The sequence below is a fragment of the Lynx canadensis genome, chromosome A2, assembly GCF_007474595.2.
Source record: "Lynx canadensis isolate LIC74 chromosome A2, mLynCan4.pri.v2, whole genome shotgun sequence".
Lineage (NCBI taxonomy): Eukaryota > Metazoa > Chordata > Mammalia > Carnivora > Felidae > Lynx > Lynx canadensis.
This window is the reverse complement of record NC_044304.2, coordinates 72,585,820-72,607,388: the sequence shown is the minus strand read 5'-3', so window position 1 is coordinate 72,607,388 and position 21,569 is coordinate 72,585,820. Positions and strand designations below refer to the sequence as shown.

The window sequence follows — 21,569 nt, the reverse complement described above, 5'->3', positions numbered from 1 at the left end:
AGCTAGAAAATTGAGGTAGGAAGTCCTTTACTCACACTTTAACAAACATCTGAGGTACTGAGGCATTTGCTTTGTCTTTGGTTAGATGGCTCTCACCAATAAAGATGAAGAAAACACACACTTGTCCTTTTTAAAGAAAACAAGAATTTGAGGATGGTCCTCTCTTTTGGGTTTTCCCCAAGAAGATGTCCAGGACTTCCTAATAGGCTCTGTGGGGTTTACTGCACATTCACTGTCACACCACTGGGCGGGGCAATCAGACTCACTCCAGAGTAGTCACTTGGATGTTTCTTGAATGTTCCATTTCATTGGAGACAAAATCATGGTTATCCTCAAAATATATATCATGTGCTTGGATGTTTTTGACTTTATAACACTCTTTTTATAGTGTTCCAACTACCAGATCCTTTTATAGTGTACAAAAATAGTCACTTTCCTCACATAAACTGTTTTATACATTGTCATGTAATTTTAAGGTAACTTAAAAATTAACTTTCAGGGAAAGTTTAATCCAGAGAGGACTCTTAATTTACCACACATTATTGTTATAATGCTTACCTGTTTTCTTTCACATGGCTCGAAATGTCTTGTAGAAACCTTCTACTTAAAGTTTTTCTTATGTACTTATTTTTGTTAAGAAATTGACATTTGACAAATTATCCCTGAATCACTGCTCATCAAAGACTTTCTAACTCAGGATAATCTATAATCTCGGACCAGGTCTTCTGGTTTTATGGACCTTGTGAATTTAGAGACCTGAGAATAGTAACTTTAAGTAGTAATTTTAAATTTGGTTTTCAACAACTTTGAAGGTATGATCACTTAGATACTTAGAGGATCATTTTGAAGTTTATCTTTGTGCTATCTTGTTAAAGACAAATCCCTGAACAAATTATTGACTTAATGATGATTACACAGGAAATGTTTCAAATGTTCCTAAAAATAAGCATGCTGAAACACAGAAAGAGTACCCTTTGTAGGAAAGAACTGATTTACTATTTAAAATCCACTTGTGTGTATTATTAAGTTTTCTTATGGATTTACAAGACATCTTTGGTCTAGTTTTATTTATTTGTAAGAAATAATGCTTCATATTTTTCATTTGGTTAAGCTGGATTATTACTCAGGCAAAATTAATGAAATTCCAATGTGGAAAGAATGTCTTCCCACTCAGCATGGATTGAGGATATCCTCACCATTTCATAGACAACAGCCAACTCTACCCTTAGCAGAAGAAAAGTTTGTGTTCTTGTAAGCTGTGCAAGGAGCTTTTATATGGAAAGAGAATATTACCCATGTATTTAATTACATATAAAAAGTAAATGACCATCTTCAAATTTACAATGAAACTGTGAAAATGAAAACAACACTTCAGATATTTAATTGCCCTTATTACCTTGTGTGTTAAATACATTTAAATAATTCAAAAGGTAGTAGGAAAGAATAACCATAGAATTAATGTGCAAGAGAGTCAGCAGGGCATTTTGTAGGCACCAATATAAATAGCTAACGAGGAAATGTGGAAAAAGTGAGAAGAATCAATAAGTAGGAAAATGTTTGTGTATCACAACAGGCGTGTATTATTATTATGTGAAATTTACAACACCCACTAGCAAAGAAACATGGGAAACAAAATTAAATTAATGTGCAATTGTAAAAATTATAGTCTCATATAATAAAACCAAGACTTATGTTTTCCAAATAGAAAAACAAATAGTCATTAAAAATCCAAAGACCTTATGTTCTTCCAAGAAGGACTAAATATTTTTTGAGTCTGACAATGTTTTCCTGAGCTATTTTACATTGTTCATAGAGTCCTACATATTATTGTCAAAATAAAAAATTAACTTCTAAACAAATTAATTAAGATAAAATTTGGTATCATTGTACCAACATCCAGATGGTAAACCTTTCTTTTTGTGAACAGTGAAATTGCCTTTTACTGCCTTGTTTATTTCTGAAAATATAGGGGTCCTTTTTCTTCAGGCATACATTCATTCAACAAATACGTATTGGGCATCCCAATTTACTGGCTTCTGGAGACAATGCAAAACAGAGCAGGTATGATTCTGCCCTCATGGAGCGTCAAAATTCTTCTGAACACCTGTTTTTACCCAATCCATGAAATGAATGTTGATACTAAAAAATTCTGCACAGCTGTTGGAATGTTTCATCTTTGGAATATTGCAGGTGTCTGTCTTCGTGGGTAGCATAACTGTAAGTTGCACAACTGGATAACCCAGAGGTAGTGAGAACAAACACACTGCATTTAGCACTTTTCTATTTGTGTGTAAGTATTTTGGCTCATAGTCAGCAATAGGGTTTCCTTTGCTTTGGGTCTATTCAACAGGATTTATTTCGCTAGAATCTGAGGTCTGAGGCTATGGACACTTCGAGTTTCGTTGTTTTAGAACTTTGAGAACTGCATTCAAAGTTGGTTGAATGAAATCATTCATTCACCTCACTCACGCACTCACTCACTCACAATCAGCAAATATTTGTTGACGAAAACATACAATGCTCCCTGCTATTATAAAGTTTACATACTAGCAAAGGGAGACAAATAAAGTGGACATACATGAAAAGTACGATGGAAAAAAAGAGAAAGTAAAACAGTGTAAAGGAGATTGGAAGTGGCAGGGTCAGAATGGCAGGTTAAAATGTCCAGTGGGGGTAGTTAGAGTAGAACTTCATTGAGCAAAGAAGTGAAGGCTTTAAAGGAATAATTAGTGTAAATAGCAGAAGGGAAAAACGTTGCAAGCAGGAGATCAGCTGGAACAAAGCCCCTAGGGATGAGCATGCTTGGTGAAGAGCAAGAAGGCCAGCTCTCCTGGAGCAGGTGGGTAGGAGTGGGGAGGGTAAGATGGGAGGGTCAAGGGTAGCTTAGTGGGGAGGCAGGTGGATTATGCAGAATCTCAGAGCCCTCCTGTCAAGAATGAAACAAAGAAAGCTTTGCAGAATTTTGAGCAGAGGAATGATGTGATGTGACTTAGGGTTTTAAAAGGTGACTCCAGCCGCCTTATTGATAATATATTGCAGGGTAAGCATGCAGACAGGGAGTCATGATAGGAGGCTCCCACAGAAATCCAGGCAAGAGGTGATGGTGGGTAGATCCAGGAGGTTTATAAAAAAAGAGGTTGGATTCTGCATATATTTGAAGGTAGAGCCATAGGAGTTGCTGATGAGTTGGTTATGCGGTGTAAGAGAAAGAGGAGTCAGGATGACTCCATTTATACACCTTGTAAACAAGCATTAGCATTTCTGTCCTTCTGTATTTCACATATTTCTAGTGGCCTTGTTTCCTAATCTAGGATTCGAGTTAGGTGGCTTTTTCCTTTTTTGTCTACTCCTTCAGTTATTTACTGGACACTCACCAGGTGGTAGACGCTACGAAAGATCAAGATGAGCAGAACATTAATTCTGGTCTCAAAAAAGATCACAGGAGGTAATACAATCAGAATTTGAGATACATCATTGAGGAAAAAACAGATCAAATGTTGGAGGGAACCAAGCAAGAGAGATGTTCCTTTGACCTGTGAGAACAAAAGGAAGGCTCAACAGCAAATTAGCCTGAGCAGAGCCTCAAGAATAACATGGGCTTGAGGATGGCCATGTTGAGATACCTTCCAGGTCAGCAAAGGGGCTGGCACAGAGTCAGAGCCAGGAGAGAATGAGCGCAGCTGGGCTGGAGGGAAGAGCTGGGAATAAAGATTAGGCAAGAAGCCCTCCTGTTTCAGAGTGCTTGGGCCCAAGGAGGGGGCAGGAAAGGTAAGTGTGGGAATATGTGAGAGGCATTTCAGAGGCCAGAGCACTGGGCTAGCAAGTTTACAAGGCAAGGCTGACGATTGAGGTGGTTGAGAGTATGAACGTGCCAAAATGGAAATAGGGGCATAGAGGGAAAGCGTTTTCTAAAATCCTTCCCTGTGGACGTCAGCAATAAAGTGAAAGGGAAAAATTAAGATCAATTCTTGTGGCAAAGAGTCACACATCCACATTTTCCCAGCAGCAAGTTTGGGGACCTAATTTTCTGGATCCTCCATTTGCTTGGGCTATGATTGTGATTGTGTGATCTCAGACACTCTTGGGAAAGCAAAGCCGAAGAAGGTAGATATAAAGCTGATTCCTTTAAGACAGAGATTAAGAAGCACAGAAAAATTTTATTAAATTATGAAAGACCTTCAGAGGCTTACAGAAGAACTTTTCAAAGCTCATTTGTAAGTAAGAGCCACAATAACCACCTGCTCCAGCTCTGTTCAGTTCCTCCCCTCAAAACTGAATCGAAATGCAATCTGGCTTCTCTGACTGGAAACTTCTTCCGGTATTTTCCTTAATGGAGCACAGAGGCAGAGGAGGTGAGGAGGAGGTCACTACTTTGAAGGTCTATGAAGCTTAAAATGTTCTGGCTACAGACTTCAGCTGAACCAATTTTGTTTTCCATGGTGAAGTCCTAACCAACAAAATCTGGGAATGCACCCAAGAGCTTGTATTGGATACTTGAATTTTAGAAGGCAAAGAAGTGGGAGAGAATTGATTATTTTGGCAAAGCGCACATTGTCAGCAAGGTGTTTCTTCACCCTTTTTAGTGTTTGCAGAAGTGTTGAAAATAATTAGAAGCAAACACAAATGTTGGAAAGAAGCATTAAGGGGAGCGCTTCTTCTAGTCCAGCATTTTCAGGGACCTCAGCCACCGGTTTGGGGAGCACACTCTGAGGGGAGATGGCGTGTTTGTTAATGAATATGAATAGCATTTCCTTATGGGCCATATATTTTTCCAGCAGGAAACGGATAATCTACTATGACATTTCAGTGGGTTGGAACAAGATAGATAAATCAAGTGCAAGTCGCCCTGTTTCTTTTTCAAATGAAAGATAAATGCCTTAATGGATTAGCAATCATGAAATATATAAGTGTTTATAATACAATACTGCTTTATAACACCATCTGCCAAAGAATGGTATTTATTCAGCCACTGATATGAGAACAGATTTTCTTCCACATTATGCAGGGAGGAAATACATCCCAGTGTTAACGAGCATGCACTTTGTATTTAGGCAGCCTAAGTAGTAACGAAATTCTTTAGTTGACCGGCTGTGTAATTTTGATAACGTTACTTAACCCCACTTTCCTTGTCGATAAAATGGTGTAATAATAATCCTACTTTTTCAAGTCATTTAGTCTTTCAAGCAAGGTGATATATGGAAAGCATTCTACCAAATGCCTAACACATGTAAGTACTCAATACATAATAGCTGTTATCATCATTCCACTGGTCCAAATTGGCTACACACAAAATGAGAGTTTCAAAGTATTTGGACCATCTGAACTGATTGCTTTTTAAAGGAGTGCTGAGGCTTAAGGGGTCCCTCGTTTGGTCACAGCAAACAGATCTCTGGATTAAAGATGAGGCGTCTAATCAGCCTTCGTGGGCTAGGTTATGCTGTAGTAACAGTTCCCAAGTAACACTAGCTTAAAACAACACAGATACATTTCTTGCTCACGGTATATGTCCATCGTGGGTTGAAATGGCCCCAGACTGGTGGAGCAGTCACCATATCACACACTGCCAAGTCACCACACCAGCACCAGGGAGACCCAGAGGCTCTTAAGTCAGCAGTTGAGTGTTCTGGCCTGGAGGTGGCATACACAGCCCTTCTATTCACAGTTTGTTGACCCGTCACATGGCCTCGTCCAACATCACAGGGGTTAGGGCATGTAATGCCAGCATACTCCTGGAAGGTGAGAATTGGAAAATCGATGGACAACACTCACGACTACCACAGGGTCATAGACACAGTTGAAAATATACTCTTACCTTACAGGTAGCGGCACTTGAAGAATTCTTTATTGAGTTGCAAAATAATGAATTAAAATTTGTGACCGCAGTAATGATAAATGGTGCTTGTGAACTCTGAATGAGACTAGGGGGTGCCCTATCCCAGTTGGTGGTACAAACCACATGTTGCCTTGAGTTTCTGGGATGCCTGACCACGAAAGCAGTGCCACAGATTGAGTGCTTTTGTTAAAGAAGTCCAAAGCCATTTTTATTCTCTATGGCTTTTCCCCCGTCACCCATGCTATTTTAAATGGCTTTATCTGTTTTTATCTCACATCTAATGGGCTTAATGTGTTCTAACTGTGTGGCTCCATTTGGCACTTTGGATGCTATGGCTGAGAGGCGCCATATAAAAAATATTGTTATTGTTATGATGATGAGTTGAAGCACTGGAGGGGAAATTGTGAAACAACTCGGTACTGGAGCTATCATTATTTTCAGCAAAATAAAGTTTGGCTTCTTAGTACACTAGTAAGCCTTGAAGATTAAATGGTATCTACAGCATGTATCTTAGAGATGGGCCAAAGAAGTCAAAATAAAAACGTTTGATATAGCATTTCATATATTATAAAACAGATGTTTGCTTTTAAGTATTCATGATATTTTAAAAGTTGACACCCATATCAGACATTGAAAAAAAAAATCCACACACTTAGTATCATTTTTTTTATTCTTGCCTCCATTATGATTGGACAGGCCCAGCTATGTTAATTAAACTTAACCCTTAGCGTTGACCATTTGCCAGTTTGCTGTGAGGTTGAGCAATGGATTGTTTCATCACTTTAGAAATGCATCATCAAGACGGGAGGTGCATGGAGTTCTGGAAAAAAGGACTGTTTAGGTCCCTTCCCTCATGATGATGATGTGATATTATGTTCCCATTACTTGAATATTCATTATGGTTCCACATGTTTTTGGCTACCTCTGTTTCCCTGCAACTGTTTACATTATTAGTTGGTCTGGATTATAGAAATGTAGCTTGAATTCTGAATATAGTTAGAGTAGCTTGGGATGTTTGCATAGATTGGGTAGTTCCCTTTTTAGCCTAAGAGAATCATGGAAGTTTTCTAAAAGGAGATGAGACAAAATAGTCAGGGTCTTGTTACTGAAGGGCCTCAAACCACAGATGGAAAACACCACAGGGCTTGTCTGAGGAATTTTCTGGCACACCAGGAACTGGACCCTCCCTGGGCCTTGAACCAGATAACTTTCCACAGAGAGCACAGGGAAGACTTCATTCCTTTCGGGGCGGGTAGAGGCATGCATTGCCTGAGTCAGGAACACGGGAAATTGGGGATGTATTGATGTTGCTCTGATCCCGGGACTTCCTACAAGGAAATTAGTGGCATATGACAAGTTAATTTGAAAAGATGAGGTAGTAATGAATACATAGTGCATGAGGTATCTGGAGGCACTGTAATCTAGAAAGACGGAGAGAACAGCCTGGTCAGAAGATGAAATGTGAAATTGTCCTTGGCATGTTCTACCCCAAGGCGCCTGAGTTCAGTTTCAACCTTAGCTAACCCCCTCTTTTGCTGCCCAGGAAGTAGTGTGGCCCATTGGCAATGACTGGGGATTTGGAGCAAGACTGGGTGTGAAGCCTGGCTCTTCTTCTTACTGACTCTGTGACCCCTAGCGAATGACTTCCCCGCTACATCTCTCAGTTTCCCCGGTTGTAAAATGGTGATGACAATAGTAGCTTCTGGAATTATCCTAAGGGCTGAATGAATCAAATGTGTCAAGCACATAAAATAGTGTCTGGTGCATAGTGTTTGTTAAATAAGTCAAATAAGTTCCATGTTTTCTAAGTTCCTTCTCCTATACCTAGTTAAAACCTAAAGGAGTATAAAATTAATTTCCAGTGTAGGTTCTGATGCTGTTGAAAACAGTAAGTGTGCACTTATCAGATGTGTGACATGGGTAATCTAACCTTCCTTAGCCTTCTCTTTGCTATCGGTAGGAAGAGGAAGAAAATGCCTATTTCAAGGGGTTGTAATGGAGAATGAACAAAATAAACATTTGAGAAGTGTCTGTTATGTAATATGTGCTTAAGTAATGGTTGATTCCTTCGCCCTTTTCCTTTCCCTTGAAATATTTGTATCCTTGACTCTAAAGGACTTTATTAAAAGTTAACACTTTTATCCCCAACTTGCCTGCCATGAACTGAAAATGCAGCTAACTCAGAGCACCTGGGTGACTCAGTCGGTTAAGCACCCGACTTCGGCTCAGGTCATGATCTCATGGTCGGTGAGTTCGAACCCCGTGTTGGGCTCTGTGCTGACAGCTTAGAGCCTGGATCCTGCTTTAGATTCTGTGTCTCCCTCTCTCTCCACCCGTCCCCCCCACTCACACACACACTCTCTCTCTCTCTCAAAAATAAATAAACATTAAAAGACAAATGCAGCTAACTTGTCAGTGTTCTGGGAGGTCTTGAAGTAGGAGGTGACCGGGGCTCTGCTGAGGAATCTAGGTTGTTAAGGCAAACTGGAAAAGAGAAGGAAAGAAAATGATAGCAGTTGGCATGTATTAAGTGCTTACTGTGTTTCTGGTACTTTCGAAGAATTTTTTTTTTTTTTACGTCCTCACAACTTGATATGGTAGGTGCTATTATCGTCCCCATTTTCCAGAGAAAGATATTGAGGCACAGGCTGATTAGGTCGCTATCAAGGAGATACAGTTAGTAAATGGCAGGGTCAGGATGTGAAACTAGACCACTCTGCTTCCAGAACCCACATTCTTCATCATCTTGCCATATCACTTGTCAAAAACTGTGGCTACAAAGTCAGCAGGTCTATATGTGCACCTGCTATGCCTGCTCGTACATTCATTTCACAACCTCTCTCAGCAACATATTACTCTTCGGGGATATAGGAATGGAATGCATTCATAAATATAAAAAACTGCCTACAGTGATCGTGAGGATCTAGAAAGTACTCAGTCCCAGGCCTGGTTTAGAGGAGGGACTCAGTAAGTAGTAGTTTCAGACGTTACCATGTCTGACTTGCAGGCTGTGATGCGACTCCTCCTCCCCTGCCTCTGCATGGTGTCAGCCTCCAGCTCTTGAACTCTAGAGTCCATGAAGTTTATCAGTGCAGCCTCTCAGGAAAGCGCATGTACAGAATGCAATAGAAGTTGAAATACAGGTCATTGCCGCTTTCCTAGAAATCCCTTGTGTGAGGGGACACACACACACCGTCCTCACTTAGAGATGGGTACAGCCTACAAGCTGTGCCACCCAGCCCCCTTCCTGGTGAAGGGCATAAGGATACTCATGGCCTTGACCACCAATCATTAGACTAGGTGGTCTCCTCAAAAGGACAGCACCTGGGGTTGCAGATTTGGTACCAAGTTATGTGCCCATTTGTTTCCATGTTTTTTAGTTTGACCTCCTCTATTAAGGCAGAGGAAAAATTTTCCCACCTTACTTTATCCCTAGGTGGCTATGACTCAGGTCCCCCCTCCCACCTCTTTCTATGGGGAACAACACTCACAGTTCCTTCAAAAATAAAAATGCCGTGTTTTCTGCTGTCAGGTCAATGGAAATGTGTTTGTTTAACTCCAAGAATATGGAATCCCTTTTAAAGAAATGCATTTTTCCCCAAATTTATCGAGTATCGAGATAGCTTTTTATTCATTTACTTTGCTTCCTGGGGACAGAACACATTTTGATGTGATAGATACTGAGCTAGAACTTAGATAGTAAAGAAAAGGCTGCCCAAACATCTCATTTAAAACCTCAGCACCGGGGCGCCTGGGTGGCTCAGTCGGTTGAGCGTCCGACTTCAGCTCAGGTCACGATCTCGAGGTCCGTGAGTTCGAGCCCTGCGTCGGGCTCTGGGCTGATGGCTCAGAGCCTGGAGCCTGTTTCCGATTCTGTGTCTCCCTCTCTCTCTGCCCCTCCCCCGTTCATGCTCTGTCTCTCTCTGTCCCAAAAATAAATAAACGTTGAAAAAAAAATTTAAAAATAAATGAACTTAAAAAAAATTTAAAAAAAATAAAAAAATAAATAAAACCTCAGCACCAAGGACGTTGGAATAAATACAGTTACCATGAAATACAGTGTTTTGGAATATGGACATTTAGATGGTAAGTGGCTTCTTAAATGTATGTATATCCTGACCCCAAATCTTCTCTGAATTCCAGACTCGCATAACTAATGGCCCACTCACCTCTCCCCTTGCCTATCTCACAGACACCTCAAACAGCATGTCGGAAAGAGAATTTGACTTCTGCTTCCACCCAAACTGTCCATACAGAATCCATTCAGTCTTCCCCATCTGGCAAATGGCCCCACCAGTTGTTCAATCCAGAAACACAGGATTCTCCATTGCTCCTTCTCTTCCCCATGGCCCATGGAATCCATCAGCAAGCCCTCTCATTCCTATCACCAACATGTCCCTCAAATGCATCCACTTTTCTCAAACTCTACAGGCACCACCCCAGTCCGGGCCACCACCATCTTTGCTGGTCTGCCCACAGCAACCTCCAAACACATCTCATCTCACTCTCTGCCTGGCAACACGAGTGTTGTATCACTGCTCTCAAAGCTCCAGTGGCTTCCCATGGGACTCAGAATAAGATCCAGCTTCACGACTATAACTTCTGAACTCTTTGCTTCTTCTAAATCCTCTTCTACACTCTGTTCTGCCTCTTCCTCCAACTTCATTTGGAATCTCTCTTCTCCTGCCAAATTGAGTTCCAGCCACATTGGATCTTTTTTTTAGTTTCTTGAACATCAAACCTGTTCACACTGCCTGGACTCTTCTTTTCTCCACTAGTTGTACGGATAGCTCAATTTAGGGCTCAGCTTAAGGATCATCTAATCAGTCTGGCCTTATCACACATTCCATCTAGAACAGTCCTTTCCTGCTACCCTGGCCTCTCCCCACTCTGCCTATAATATTCTTTTCTTTCCAGCTAGATTTTAAGCAATTTATTGTTTCTATAAAATTTAGCTATTATTTAGTTGCTTGTTTATTGTCTATTTCCCAAATCAGAATATAAATTCCATGACAGTAGGTCCAGATATGTTTTTGTTTTTTGTTTTTTGTTTTTTTTTGCTAATATATCTAGCTCATAGGGCCAAGATCTTGACACAGGGATAAATACTAAAAAATTACATGTAAACTTAATTAGTGGAAAAATTAATTAAAATGACATAAATGGTACTTATTCAAATACCTTTAATTATTGGCAGTCATTATTCAATACATTTATGTCAAATGACAGAGCATGCCCCATGGAATCTGATACACAGATCTTGTCCTGGTTCTATTACTTATTTAGCTGCTTAACCTTAGACAAACTAACCCTTTAAAGGACCTCAGTTTTCTGATCCATAGAATGAGAGTTATAAGGGTCTCTATTTTATAAACTGAAAATTCCAATGAGATAATGCAAATAAAAAACACAATCTAGAGCAGCTGAGTGCCTGGGTGTCTCGGTTGTTGAGTGTCCAACTTTGGGGTCAGGTCTCACGGTTCATGAGTTCAGTCTTATGGTTCTTGAGCTTGAGCCCCATAGGGTTCGCTGCTGTCAGCATGGAGCCTGCTTATGAGCCTCTGTCCCCCCCTCCCCCCACCGCCTCTCCCCTGCTTGTGCTCTCTGTCTCAAAAATAAATAAAAAGCATTTAAAAAAACCACAATCTACAATCATTAGAAGTGTTTAAGAAAGGATGTTTGCCATTATCTTCATTTCATAGGACCATAAAAAGCATGCAGGACACATTAATAAACACAATTGGCATGTTCCTGCCCTCACAGGAGATGCGGACAACTAAGTAGACAGTGGAATACAATATGCCTAGTGCTTTTATAGAGGATGCCACAGGTAATAACGGACTACCCAGATGTTCTTGGCATCAAGGTCAACTGGATTTCTTTGCATTCCATCAGTTACTTAAAATCTTGCCACATATAATTTTGCTTCATAGTTGGATCTTTTCTTTCTTACGCAAATTTCATTTTTCTAGAGTTCTTAATTATTATTTTCTTGTATAATGTAATTTATCTTCTTTTAAAATTTTTTAAAAATTTATTTCTTTTGAGAGAGATGGAGCAAGTGGGGGAGGGGCATAAAGAGAGGGAGAGAAAGAGAAATCCCAAGCAGGTTCTGTGCTGCCAGTGCAGAGCCTGACAGGGGCTTGAACTCATGAGAGCATGAGATCATGACCTGAGCTGAAACCAAGAGTCAGATGCCTAACCAACTGAGCCACCCAGGTGCCCCTAATTTTATCTTATTATTACATTGTTCCAATCTTTAAGTTATTCTAGTTATACAATTAACGCTCTTCTTGCTTTCTTACACTCCTCTTTTGCATGTCTCTGTCCTCTTCCATTTCTATGTTATTGACTGTCTTGGTCTGAGCAGTCATCCTGGGACTTTCCTTCCCTGTGCTCCCTGGTTGGTTCTCACTGAGTATCAAATTTTCCATCATTTACTCCCATGTTTTACTGGATTCAACATCAAGAAATTATTTAGTAAACTTAGTTAATCTTTGAAAGTTTCAAAAGGTCTTCGCACTTGATTAATCATTTGTTTGGATATGCAATTCTAGGTTGAATATCATTTTCATTTAGAAACTTGAAAGCAAGCTTCATTTTCCTTCTAGTTGCAAGTACAAACTAGTAAGTTAGTCTGAACTAACACATTCAATCCTTCCGCTTGAAGTTCTACTTCTATTTTAAGACCTGTCTCGGGGCGCCTGGGTGGCTCAGTCGGTTAAGTGTCTGACTTCGGCTCAGTCATGATTTCATGGTTTGTAGGTTTGAGCCCCACGTCGTGCTCTGTACTGACAGCTCGGAGCTCATGAACCTGGAGCCTGCTTTGGATTCCGTGTCTCCCTCTCTCTCTGCCCCTCTCCTGCTTGTGCTCTCTCTGTCTCTCTCTCAAAATAAATACACATTAAAAAAATAAATAAAATAAAAAGACCTTTCTCCTCACCACGGATTTTAAGTTCAGAATTCTTGGGGAGTGAAATGGGCCAATGAATACCCATTTCCTCTCAGTCTCCTTGTAGAATATTCTGGGCTTCAGATTTCTCTCGCTCTTTTTCACACATCAACATTATCCTATCCATGTCATTCTTAACTTTGTTGTAATATCCTATTCACTAGTGATGCTACCACCCACTTTCTTTACTCTTGAAGTTTTATATTTGTTTAACTTCTAAACTCTTACGTCAGTGGTACTTCAGGAGAGAGTGAAGATAATATTTGTGTTCAAAGACCCACAAAATACAACTTGAAATTATTGTACAGGTTGCCATCGTTTGGAGGCACTATAATTTATTTGACCAGTGCCCAAGTTTTGGACATATATTCCAATATTTTTTGATAATTGTGACTGTGTGACCTCTTCATCCGGAAGAAAGGGGTTGGAGATAGACCTATGGGAGCAGTATGTGAGACAAAGAGTGGCTAAACACCGGGTCCTAACAAGGTCACTTTTGGAAGCTAGAAGTTTTAAAAAAAAAATACATACAGAATTCCACACAGAGAACCCTCACAGCCTGTAACTTGTAAATTAGAAAGCTCTGTGGGAAGGAGATAGGTCTTAAGAATATAAAATGTATTTGGAAATTTGTATAGATTCTTGCCTATAGAATTTGTCAACATTCCTCATTACATCCATAGAAGAAAATTTTTAAAGCAGGATTTCTCCATCCAAGAAACTTGTCGTACTGAGTTGACAAAATTCCCCCCAGAAGGGTTGTATCAGTTTACCCTCCTACCTGTCACTGACCTCTTAAAAACAAACCAAAATAGCCACAAGATTTGCTAATTTTACAAATAAAATTTTACCTTATTTTATTATCTTCATATGTATTTCTTGGATTATTACTGGCAGTGAATATTATCCATGTTATGTTACCCAAATGCTCAAACCAACCCTCCATAGGTACTGTCAACTTCATTTTAGAAATGTGTAGACTGAGGCTCAGGGACTTTAAGAATCCTCAAGATCACACAGCTTGCAAGTGTTTGAAAGCATATGTGAACATAGATGTTACTTTGCCAAAAAGTAATTTAAGAACATGTGACTTATCTGCTCATCTTTTTTTAATGGAAGATCAAATTATTCATTCTTTCTGGACCTTAGATGTAAATAATTATGTCAAGCATTTTCTACTTCTTGAGACAAATGTATTTTAAGAACCCTTTATTCCCTTTGTGCAAAGTCTAGACTGGAAAGGATGTCCCTGGTACACAGGATTATTGCACAGGGCTGCAAGAACAGGGGATTTCAATTGATTCATGAGAACTTAGCTTTCTCTGGGATCTGGATATGACTTTTAATTGTCCCATTGCTTAACTATATATATATATATATATATATATATATACACATATATATATATAGTTCCATTGCAAAAATACATATGACTATAAATTTTTGTTTTTTAATAAACCACGTGGCAAAACAATAATTATTTTAAAAATGTATAAAAATTACAATTTGAAAATTGCCAGTACAGTAGATATATATACACTATATTTTGATCTTAAATTAGATGAACAAACCCCAGCTTCAGAATCTTTCTGAACTCAACCATATGCAAAATACCTGGTTTATGACAGCGCTTGTGGAAAAACATATACAATTTATTAAATTGTGGTATGGTTTCCTTAATAATATACACTTATTTAGAGAAGCATAAGCTTTCCAAACATACAGTATCTTCCAGGTGTCTTTATGCTAGCAATTCTAAAAACCTAGTGCTTTAATAATACCATTCTAGTAAATGGTATGTAGTAAAACCATTCTAAATTCTTTAAGACTTTTTGTGCAAACTGTTAAATACCCTTCATCCCAAATTGGTAGCATAGTCTTTAGTGTATATCTGGAAGCTTCCAAGAAAGAATAGTGTTTAGTGGGAGTAACACAAATTGAACTGTCCTTTAGTATGGCTGGACCTGAAGAATTCCCTTATACCATCACTGCATGGAAGTTCAAAGTCCAGGTTCTTAGTGTTGACACATGCTGCAAGGTGGATGAATCTCAAAAACATGCTAAGTGAAAGAAACCAGACACAAAAGGTCACATATTGAATGATTCCATTTGTATAGAATAGATATATCCAGAATAGATCAATCCAGAGACAGAAAGTAGGTTAGTGGTTGCCAGAGGTTTAGAGGAGGGCAGAGTTGAGGGAAACTGCTTCGGGCCCAGAAGGTTTAACTTCGGAGTGATGGAAACGTCTTGCAACTTCTAAATAGAGGTGGTCATTGCACAGCATTGCGAATGTACTAAATGCCACTGAACTGTTCACTTAAAAAAGTATTTAAGTTTATTTATTCATTTCAAGAGAGACAGAAAGAGTGGCAGAGGAGGGGCAGAGAGAGAGGAAGAGAAAGAATCCCAAGCAGGCTGCACACTGTCAGCTCAGAGCCCACTGCAGGGCTTGAACTCACAAAACTTGGGATCATCACCCACTGAAACCGAGAATCAGATGCTAAACCAACTGAGCCACCCAGGCACCCCTGAACTGTTCATTTTTATGTTTATTATTTTTTTAAATGTTTATTTATTTTTGAGAGAGAGAGAGAGAGACAGAGCACAAGCAGGGGAGGGACAGAGGGAGAGAGGGAGACACAGAATCTGAAGCAGACTCTAGGCTCCAAGCTGTGAGCTCAGATGCCGACACGGGGCTTGAACCCACGAATCGTAGGATCATGACCTGAGCTAAAGTCAGATGCTTAACCAGCTGAGCCACCCAGGCGCCCCTGAACTGTTCACTTTTAAATGGTTCATTTTATGTTATGTGGATTTCCCCTGACAAATTATTATTTTGTTTAAAAACCCAAGTTCCTGAACCTAACAGACCCAAACTTGGGAAGTGACTCTTCCTACCTGGGTGATGTTGGACAGATTATTCTTATTCCCTAACCTGAACCCTAAGCCTGTACCTAAAGTCTCCTTTAACTTCAGTGTCCGCCCGGATTGTTGCGAAGGCTCTCTAACAGGACTGCATGGAGGCTGAGGTATCTATCCCAGGTTCTTATGAAATATTTGCAGCTGTCGTGCTACAACCACCAGCAGCAATCCCGGCAGCGAGTTCCAGCCCAGATTCTCAGTGTAGTCAAGTGACTATTTTCCAGCTGGTAGTCACGCTCCAGGAATTCTGTTAGGAAGAAGTCACATGACATTGACCTCAGCCTATACTCTCAGTGGCATCCTTCTTTCAAAAGACAAATTTTCGATTAAAACTGTTGTTAATTAATGTCAAAATGGAACGGACTCAGAGTGGTGAGTAAGGATCACATCCCTGAAACATCAAATGATCAGCCTTCTCGTGAGAGTAGTGGACCCTGCCTCCCAACGTGTGCTCCTTAACTGAAAAAGGGACCAACCAGTGAAAAAAAAAAAAAAAAAAAGTCTTCCCTGGGGCATTTTAAAAGGAAGCGGGAACTTCCACGTGGAACCTAAAAACATAACAAATAAATAAAGAAACAAAAAGCAAAGACAGACCCTTAAAGCCAGAAAACAAACTGGTGGTTGCCAGAGGGAAGGGGGAGTGATGGGCAAAATGGGTGAAAATTGGGAGGTACGGGCCTCCAGTTATGGAATGAATGAGGCAGGAATGAAAGGCACAGCAGGGAGAACACTGTCAGGGGGTGGCTACACGTGTGGCAGGCCCAGCATGATGGGCAGACTCGTTGGCTCCCTGTGTCATACACATGAAACCGATGTAACGTCGTGTGTCCACTACACGTCAGAAAAAAAAAAAAAGTAAATACAATTTAAAACAATAAAAAGAAGTGTGAGGAGAAGAAATGAATTTCACTGAGCTTCAGAGAAACAAAACTCTGGCCAGCAGCTGAAAGTTGCCATTTGTCCACAGTGGATGGTGTGTGTTGACACAAAAGCATGGCTTGGGGGGGGGCGCCTGGGTGGCTCAGTCGGTGAAGCGTCCAACTTCGGCTCAGGTCATAATTTCGCGGTCGGTGAGTTCGAGCCCCGCGTCGGGCTGTGGGCTGATGGCTCGGAGCCTGGAGCCTGCTTCTGATTCTGTGTCTCCCTCTCTCTCTGCCCCTCCCCCATTCATGCTCTGTCTCTCTCTGTCCCCAAAATAAATAAACGTTAAAAAAAAATTAAAAAAAAAAAAGCGTGGCTTGGGGTGTCAGGGTGGCTCAGCCAGTTGAGCGTCTGACCTTGGCTCAGGTCACGATCTCACGGTTCCAGAGTTCAAGCCCCACATCGGGCTCGCTGCTGTCAGCGCAGAGCCCACTTCAAATCCTCTGTTCCCGCCACCCCCCTCCCCTGCTTGTGCTCTCTCAAAAATAAAAAAACATTAGAAAAAAAAAAAAAAGTGTGGCTTTTGACCGGCTGGGGAGGTCTGTGTCCTCTTTATCATCGACAATGGCTTCTACAAAAGTACTTTTTATTAATGGGATTCTTTGGAGAGCCTGAAGCACATTTGCTGCTTTACTAACTGACATTCTGTTACCCACATGCTCTTTGGTTTTGTGTGTTCTTCCTTTGCGCTCCCCAAATCGGGAGCAGGCTGGAGAATTTTTTAAGAGATGGAAACGTACTGTTTTGTAGCCTTCTTGCGACTATCTAATTTGTTTTCCCAAAGCCTAACCAAATTAGATGTGAAGGACAGCCAGCATCCCGGTGCTGTTAGTTATTAGCCATGTGACCTCGAGCAAAACTTGAGCTTTTTGCGCTTTCGTTGTCCTGACGTGAGTGAAGAAGGAGGATAATAAAATCCATCTCCAGTAGGTGTTGAAAGTACCGCTTGAGGGGCGCCTGGGTGGCGTAGTCGGTTAAGCGTCCGACTTCAGCCAGGTCACGATCTCGCGGTCCGTGAGTTCGAGCCCCGCGTCGGGCTCTGGGCTGATGGCTCAGAGTCTGGAGCCTGTTTCCGATTCTGTGTCTCCCTCTCTCTCTGCCCCTCCCCCGTTCATGCTCTGTCTCTTTCTGTCCCAAAAAATAAATAAACGTTGAAAAAAATTTAAAAAAAAAAAAAAAAAAAGAAAGTACCGCTTGAGTTACCGTGTTTACAGTGGCTCAGTGCTCAGCAAACAGAGGGCAATAAATCGCCTTCTCCCCCAGCGCTGCCTGTGTCAAGAGAGATTCGGGGGGCGCCTGGGTGGCGCAGTCGGTTAAGCGTCCGACTTCAGCCAGGTCACGATCTCGCGGTCCGTGAGCTCGAGCCCCGCGTCGGGCTCTGGGCTGATGCCTCAGAGCCTGGAGCCTGTTTCCGATTCTGTGTCTCCCTCTCTCTCTGCCCCTCCCCCGTTCATGCTCTGTCTCTCTCTGTCCCAAAAATAAATAAACGTTGAAAAAAAATTTAAAAAAAAATAAATAAAAGATTCGGCAGCAGCTTTTTCTTCGTAGCAGCCGGCCAGTCTCGTGCATTGGCGTGGATTAGGGAATGCTTAGTGCGTGCCTCTTGTCCATCACCTCATTTAATAATTTTTTTTAAGTTTTTAAAATTTATTTTGAGAGAGAGAGAGCATGCACAAGTGGGGGGAAGAACAGAGAGAGAAAGAGAGAGAGAGAGAGAGAGAGAGAGAATTCCAAGCAGGCTCCACGCCGTCAGCGAGGAGCCCAACAGGGGGCTCCAACTCACAAACTGCGAGACCGTGGCCCGAGCAGAAATCGAGAGTCTGAAGCTCAACCCACCGAGCCACCCAGGCGCCCCTCCGTTATCTCATTTAAATCCTTACGTGATCATACCCAGTTTAGTTGCAGAACATGAGGCTCAGAGAAGTTAAGCAATTTGTCCGAGACAGCTCTGCTACAGAGTAGGGGAGATGTTGCGCAAACCCAAGTCTCCCTGACAATGAAGCTTGTACCACCAAAAGGCTTCACCAGGGTCTGGCGGAAGTTTAGTTGATCTGCAGTCTGTTGAATTCGACACTGAATAATAAACTGCTAGACCCCCTTCCACCTGGGCTCAGGTTTCCAGCTTCAGACAGACACTGTGTACCTGCGGTCACGGTTCGTCTGGATTCAGAGAGCCTGCCCAGTTGTGTGACGGACCCCTAAGCACCTCCGCGACAGGACTGGAGACTTCGGAACGATCCTGGCACCCGCCGGGCGCGTACGTGCTGCCCCCTGCATGATGGGGGCAGGTCAGGTGACCACTGCACAGTTGAACGAGACTGAGGCAGGAAAAGCCTCATGTGAAAACACACGTCTTTCCAAAATGATGGTGGACCTACACCGTTGTAACTGGCAGTGATATTCTTGGCATTCGTTGAAAACACCCCAGGCTGCTTGGGTAATTAATTTCATAGGGTTAGTCATTAACAGGCTTCCTGCTTTCCTCCTCTTTTGACAGGCCCAGCTGTGAGATACAGTAAGTTCGACATGTCAGAGGCCAGGCCGCCTCCCCTGCTTGGGCAGCACACGACGCGCGTCCTGAAGGAAGTCCTCAGATACGATGACAAGGCCATTGGGGAGCTGCTCAGCACTGGAGTAGTGACCCAACATGAAGCTCAGTGACGAAAATGCTTTCTCAAAACCGTAATCTGAATGTACTTCACTAGCAAAAGCAATAGTCTTTCTGGACACTTCTCCCCAGTTCTGGTGCCTGCCTCTGAAAAGAGAGAAGTTAGAGTAATTCCAGATTTCCTGCCTGGCGCCTCCAGATACCAGAATGGCTCTGGTATCAATGCTTCTCGTGCTTTCTAAATGTACCCCACCTTTTACTCCTTACTATTTCCCCCCACCCCACCCAGATAATAGGTTAATTGTGAATTTGTGGGGTTTTTTTGTAAAGATTTTTTTTTCTGGAAAAATACATTCCTCTTTCTAATTACATTAATCGCCCAAACGTTTGCCCCTCCAGCCCACGCAGGTCTGAAAAAGAGCAGATCTCTTGCCGTTCTCTACTTGCACATAAAGTCCTCATTTAAACCTTTGTTAGGAAGTCAAAGCAATAAGCAGAATGACAGTTTCAGTGATTGATTTTAAACAGAATAACTTAATTTTGAGCTCATGAACCCTTTGTTAATCTGTAATTTAAACCATGGACTTTGCTGATGTCCATTATAAAACTGAGCTTCTTTCTCTCCGTGGGGGTAAATATTTGCTTTATGTTGTATTTCTCTGATCATTTCATGATATGTGGCAGAAAATCAATTTCCATGAATGCATTTTGGAATGTATGTGTCTATCTGCATTAGGGAGTGAAAAGTGGTTCTTTGATCAGTACCTTATTTTGAGCCAAGTACAAATGTAACAGGTTTTTAAACGAATGTCAAATGACTATCTAGTATTAAATAATATTTAAATAATGACAAATAGGAGAATGTAATCTGAGCACTCACTGTAGAAGAATACATCATGCCTTAATATTAAGTATTTGGATTTACATATTTAAGTTTTTGTCAGAGAATTTAAAGTATAGAAAACATTTTCTGTCCAGAAGGTAGTAGCTGATTTGTATTATGTTCTGGGATCAGTCATCTCTCAAAGTACCAATCACCAAAGCCCAAGGTATAGACCAAGGGATCAGATGATCACATCCTGATATGATCACAGTTCACGACTGTTAAGCATGCGTATCTTAAAGCCATGTCATGACATCCCAAGTGGTAACTGAAAGTTAAATTACAAATATTCATCTTTCAAACTGTGAGTCCTAGCCAGTTTTCCTTTTGTGTTCTTTTTGTATGGGAGCCATTTATGCTGTAAGCCCCAGTAGGTTTCTAGAATCAAGGATTTCAAATAAATAAGGAAATATGTCTTCTCACAGGCGTCGTGGGACTTTTTAGAAGCATGCCTACTAGTTCCTGGGAGAGGAGCGCCCCGTTTTCCTCTTTGTGAATGTTTTATTCTGAGGCTCGCCTGCCTTTCACTATTTAGAATGTCATCATACAACGGTAATTTCATGCCTTTTGCAGTGCTTTCCTCCCTATGGCTAACCCGTAGACACACATTTGGAGACATTCCCTTCAGGCCAGATACAATTAGCAATGAAAATGGTAAAAGACGGGATGACAGAGAATTGGCAAGACCACATGATCTTGAAAAACAGATTCATCATTTCTCCTGCTGGTTCAAGTAGATTCTCTTGAAATGCAAATTGCTTGATTACTGAACAGTAACCCTAACTATCTGGGTAGCCTTGTGTAGGACGATATCGATCGTTCAGACTAGGTCACAAAATGCCTCTAAAACCTTGAAATCCATCGAGACTGTGGTTTTCATCCATAGAAGAGTTACCATGGGAGACAAATGTATCCAGATTTCCACCTACACAATTCAGAATGATCCAAGAGAACTTTGAAACTGTTCGTTACCCAACGGAAAGCGTTTACTCTACTGAGTTAGTGAGAGAAATCATTTAGAATATATTTCAAGTTCAGATCAATAATTAGTCCTGAAAGAAGCATTGCGCTGGCTAAAATTTCTAGCAATATGCCCAGATCAAGTTATGCTTTATAAACAAATGTGCTGTTTTAATTATCAGGGCCTATTTTCTTACACATTCCCAAAGCTGAGCACACTACTAAGAGACCATATGCTCAAGTTCAGTGTGTGTCAAGGCCCGCCTTCTGGCAGGTTTGTGTCTGAGGTTGACTTAGAAAATTCTTCGAAACTTCGTGGGTTAATCATTATGGAACTGAGGGTGTGTCCACAAGCAACTAGTCTTCCCTCTCTTGATTTTTTCCTTCAACTTTTTGCTGCCATGGTTTTCTGGTTAATCAAGCATGATATTTTCCAGCATGCACTCTGATATTCAGAATGTTTCCCTAGAAGAAGAGAAATGAACAT

At 41.1% G+C, this 21,569-nt stretch overlaps 1 protein-coding gene across 1 annotated transcript in view; it reads left to right on the top strand.

Moving 5' to 3' along the window:
* SUGCT (succinyl-CoA:glutarate-CoA transferase) overlaps nucleotides 1-21,059 on the top strand; it is a 765,867-nt gene extending 744,808 nt beyond the window's left edge. Inside the window, exon 14 of the mRNA XM_030307713.1 lies at nucleotides 19,129-21,059. Coding sequence (XP_030163573.1) covers nucleotides 19,129-19,292 — 164 coding nt within the window. The 3' untranslated portion in view covers nucleotides 19,293-21,059. The remainder of the gene's footprint in view (nucleotides 1-19,128) is intronic.
* The last annotated feature ends 510 nt before the right edge of the window (nucleotides 21,060-21,569 follow it).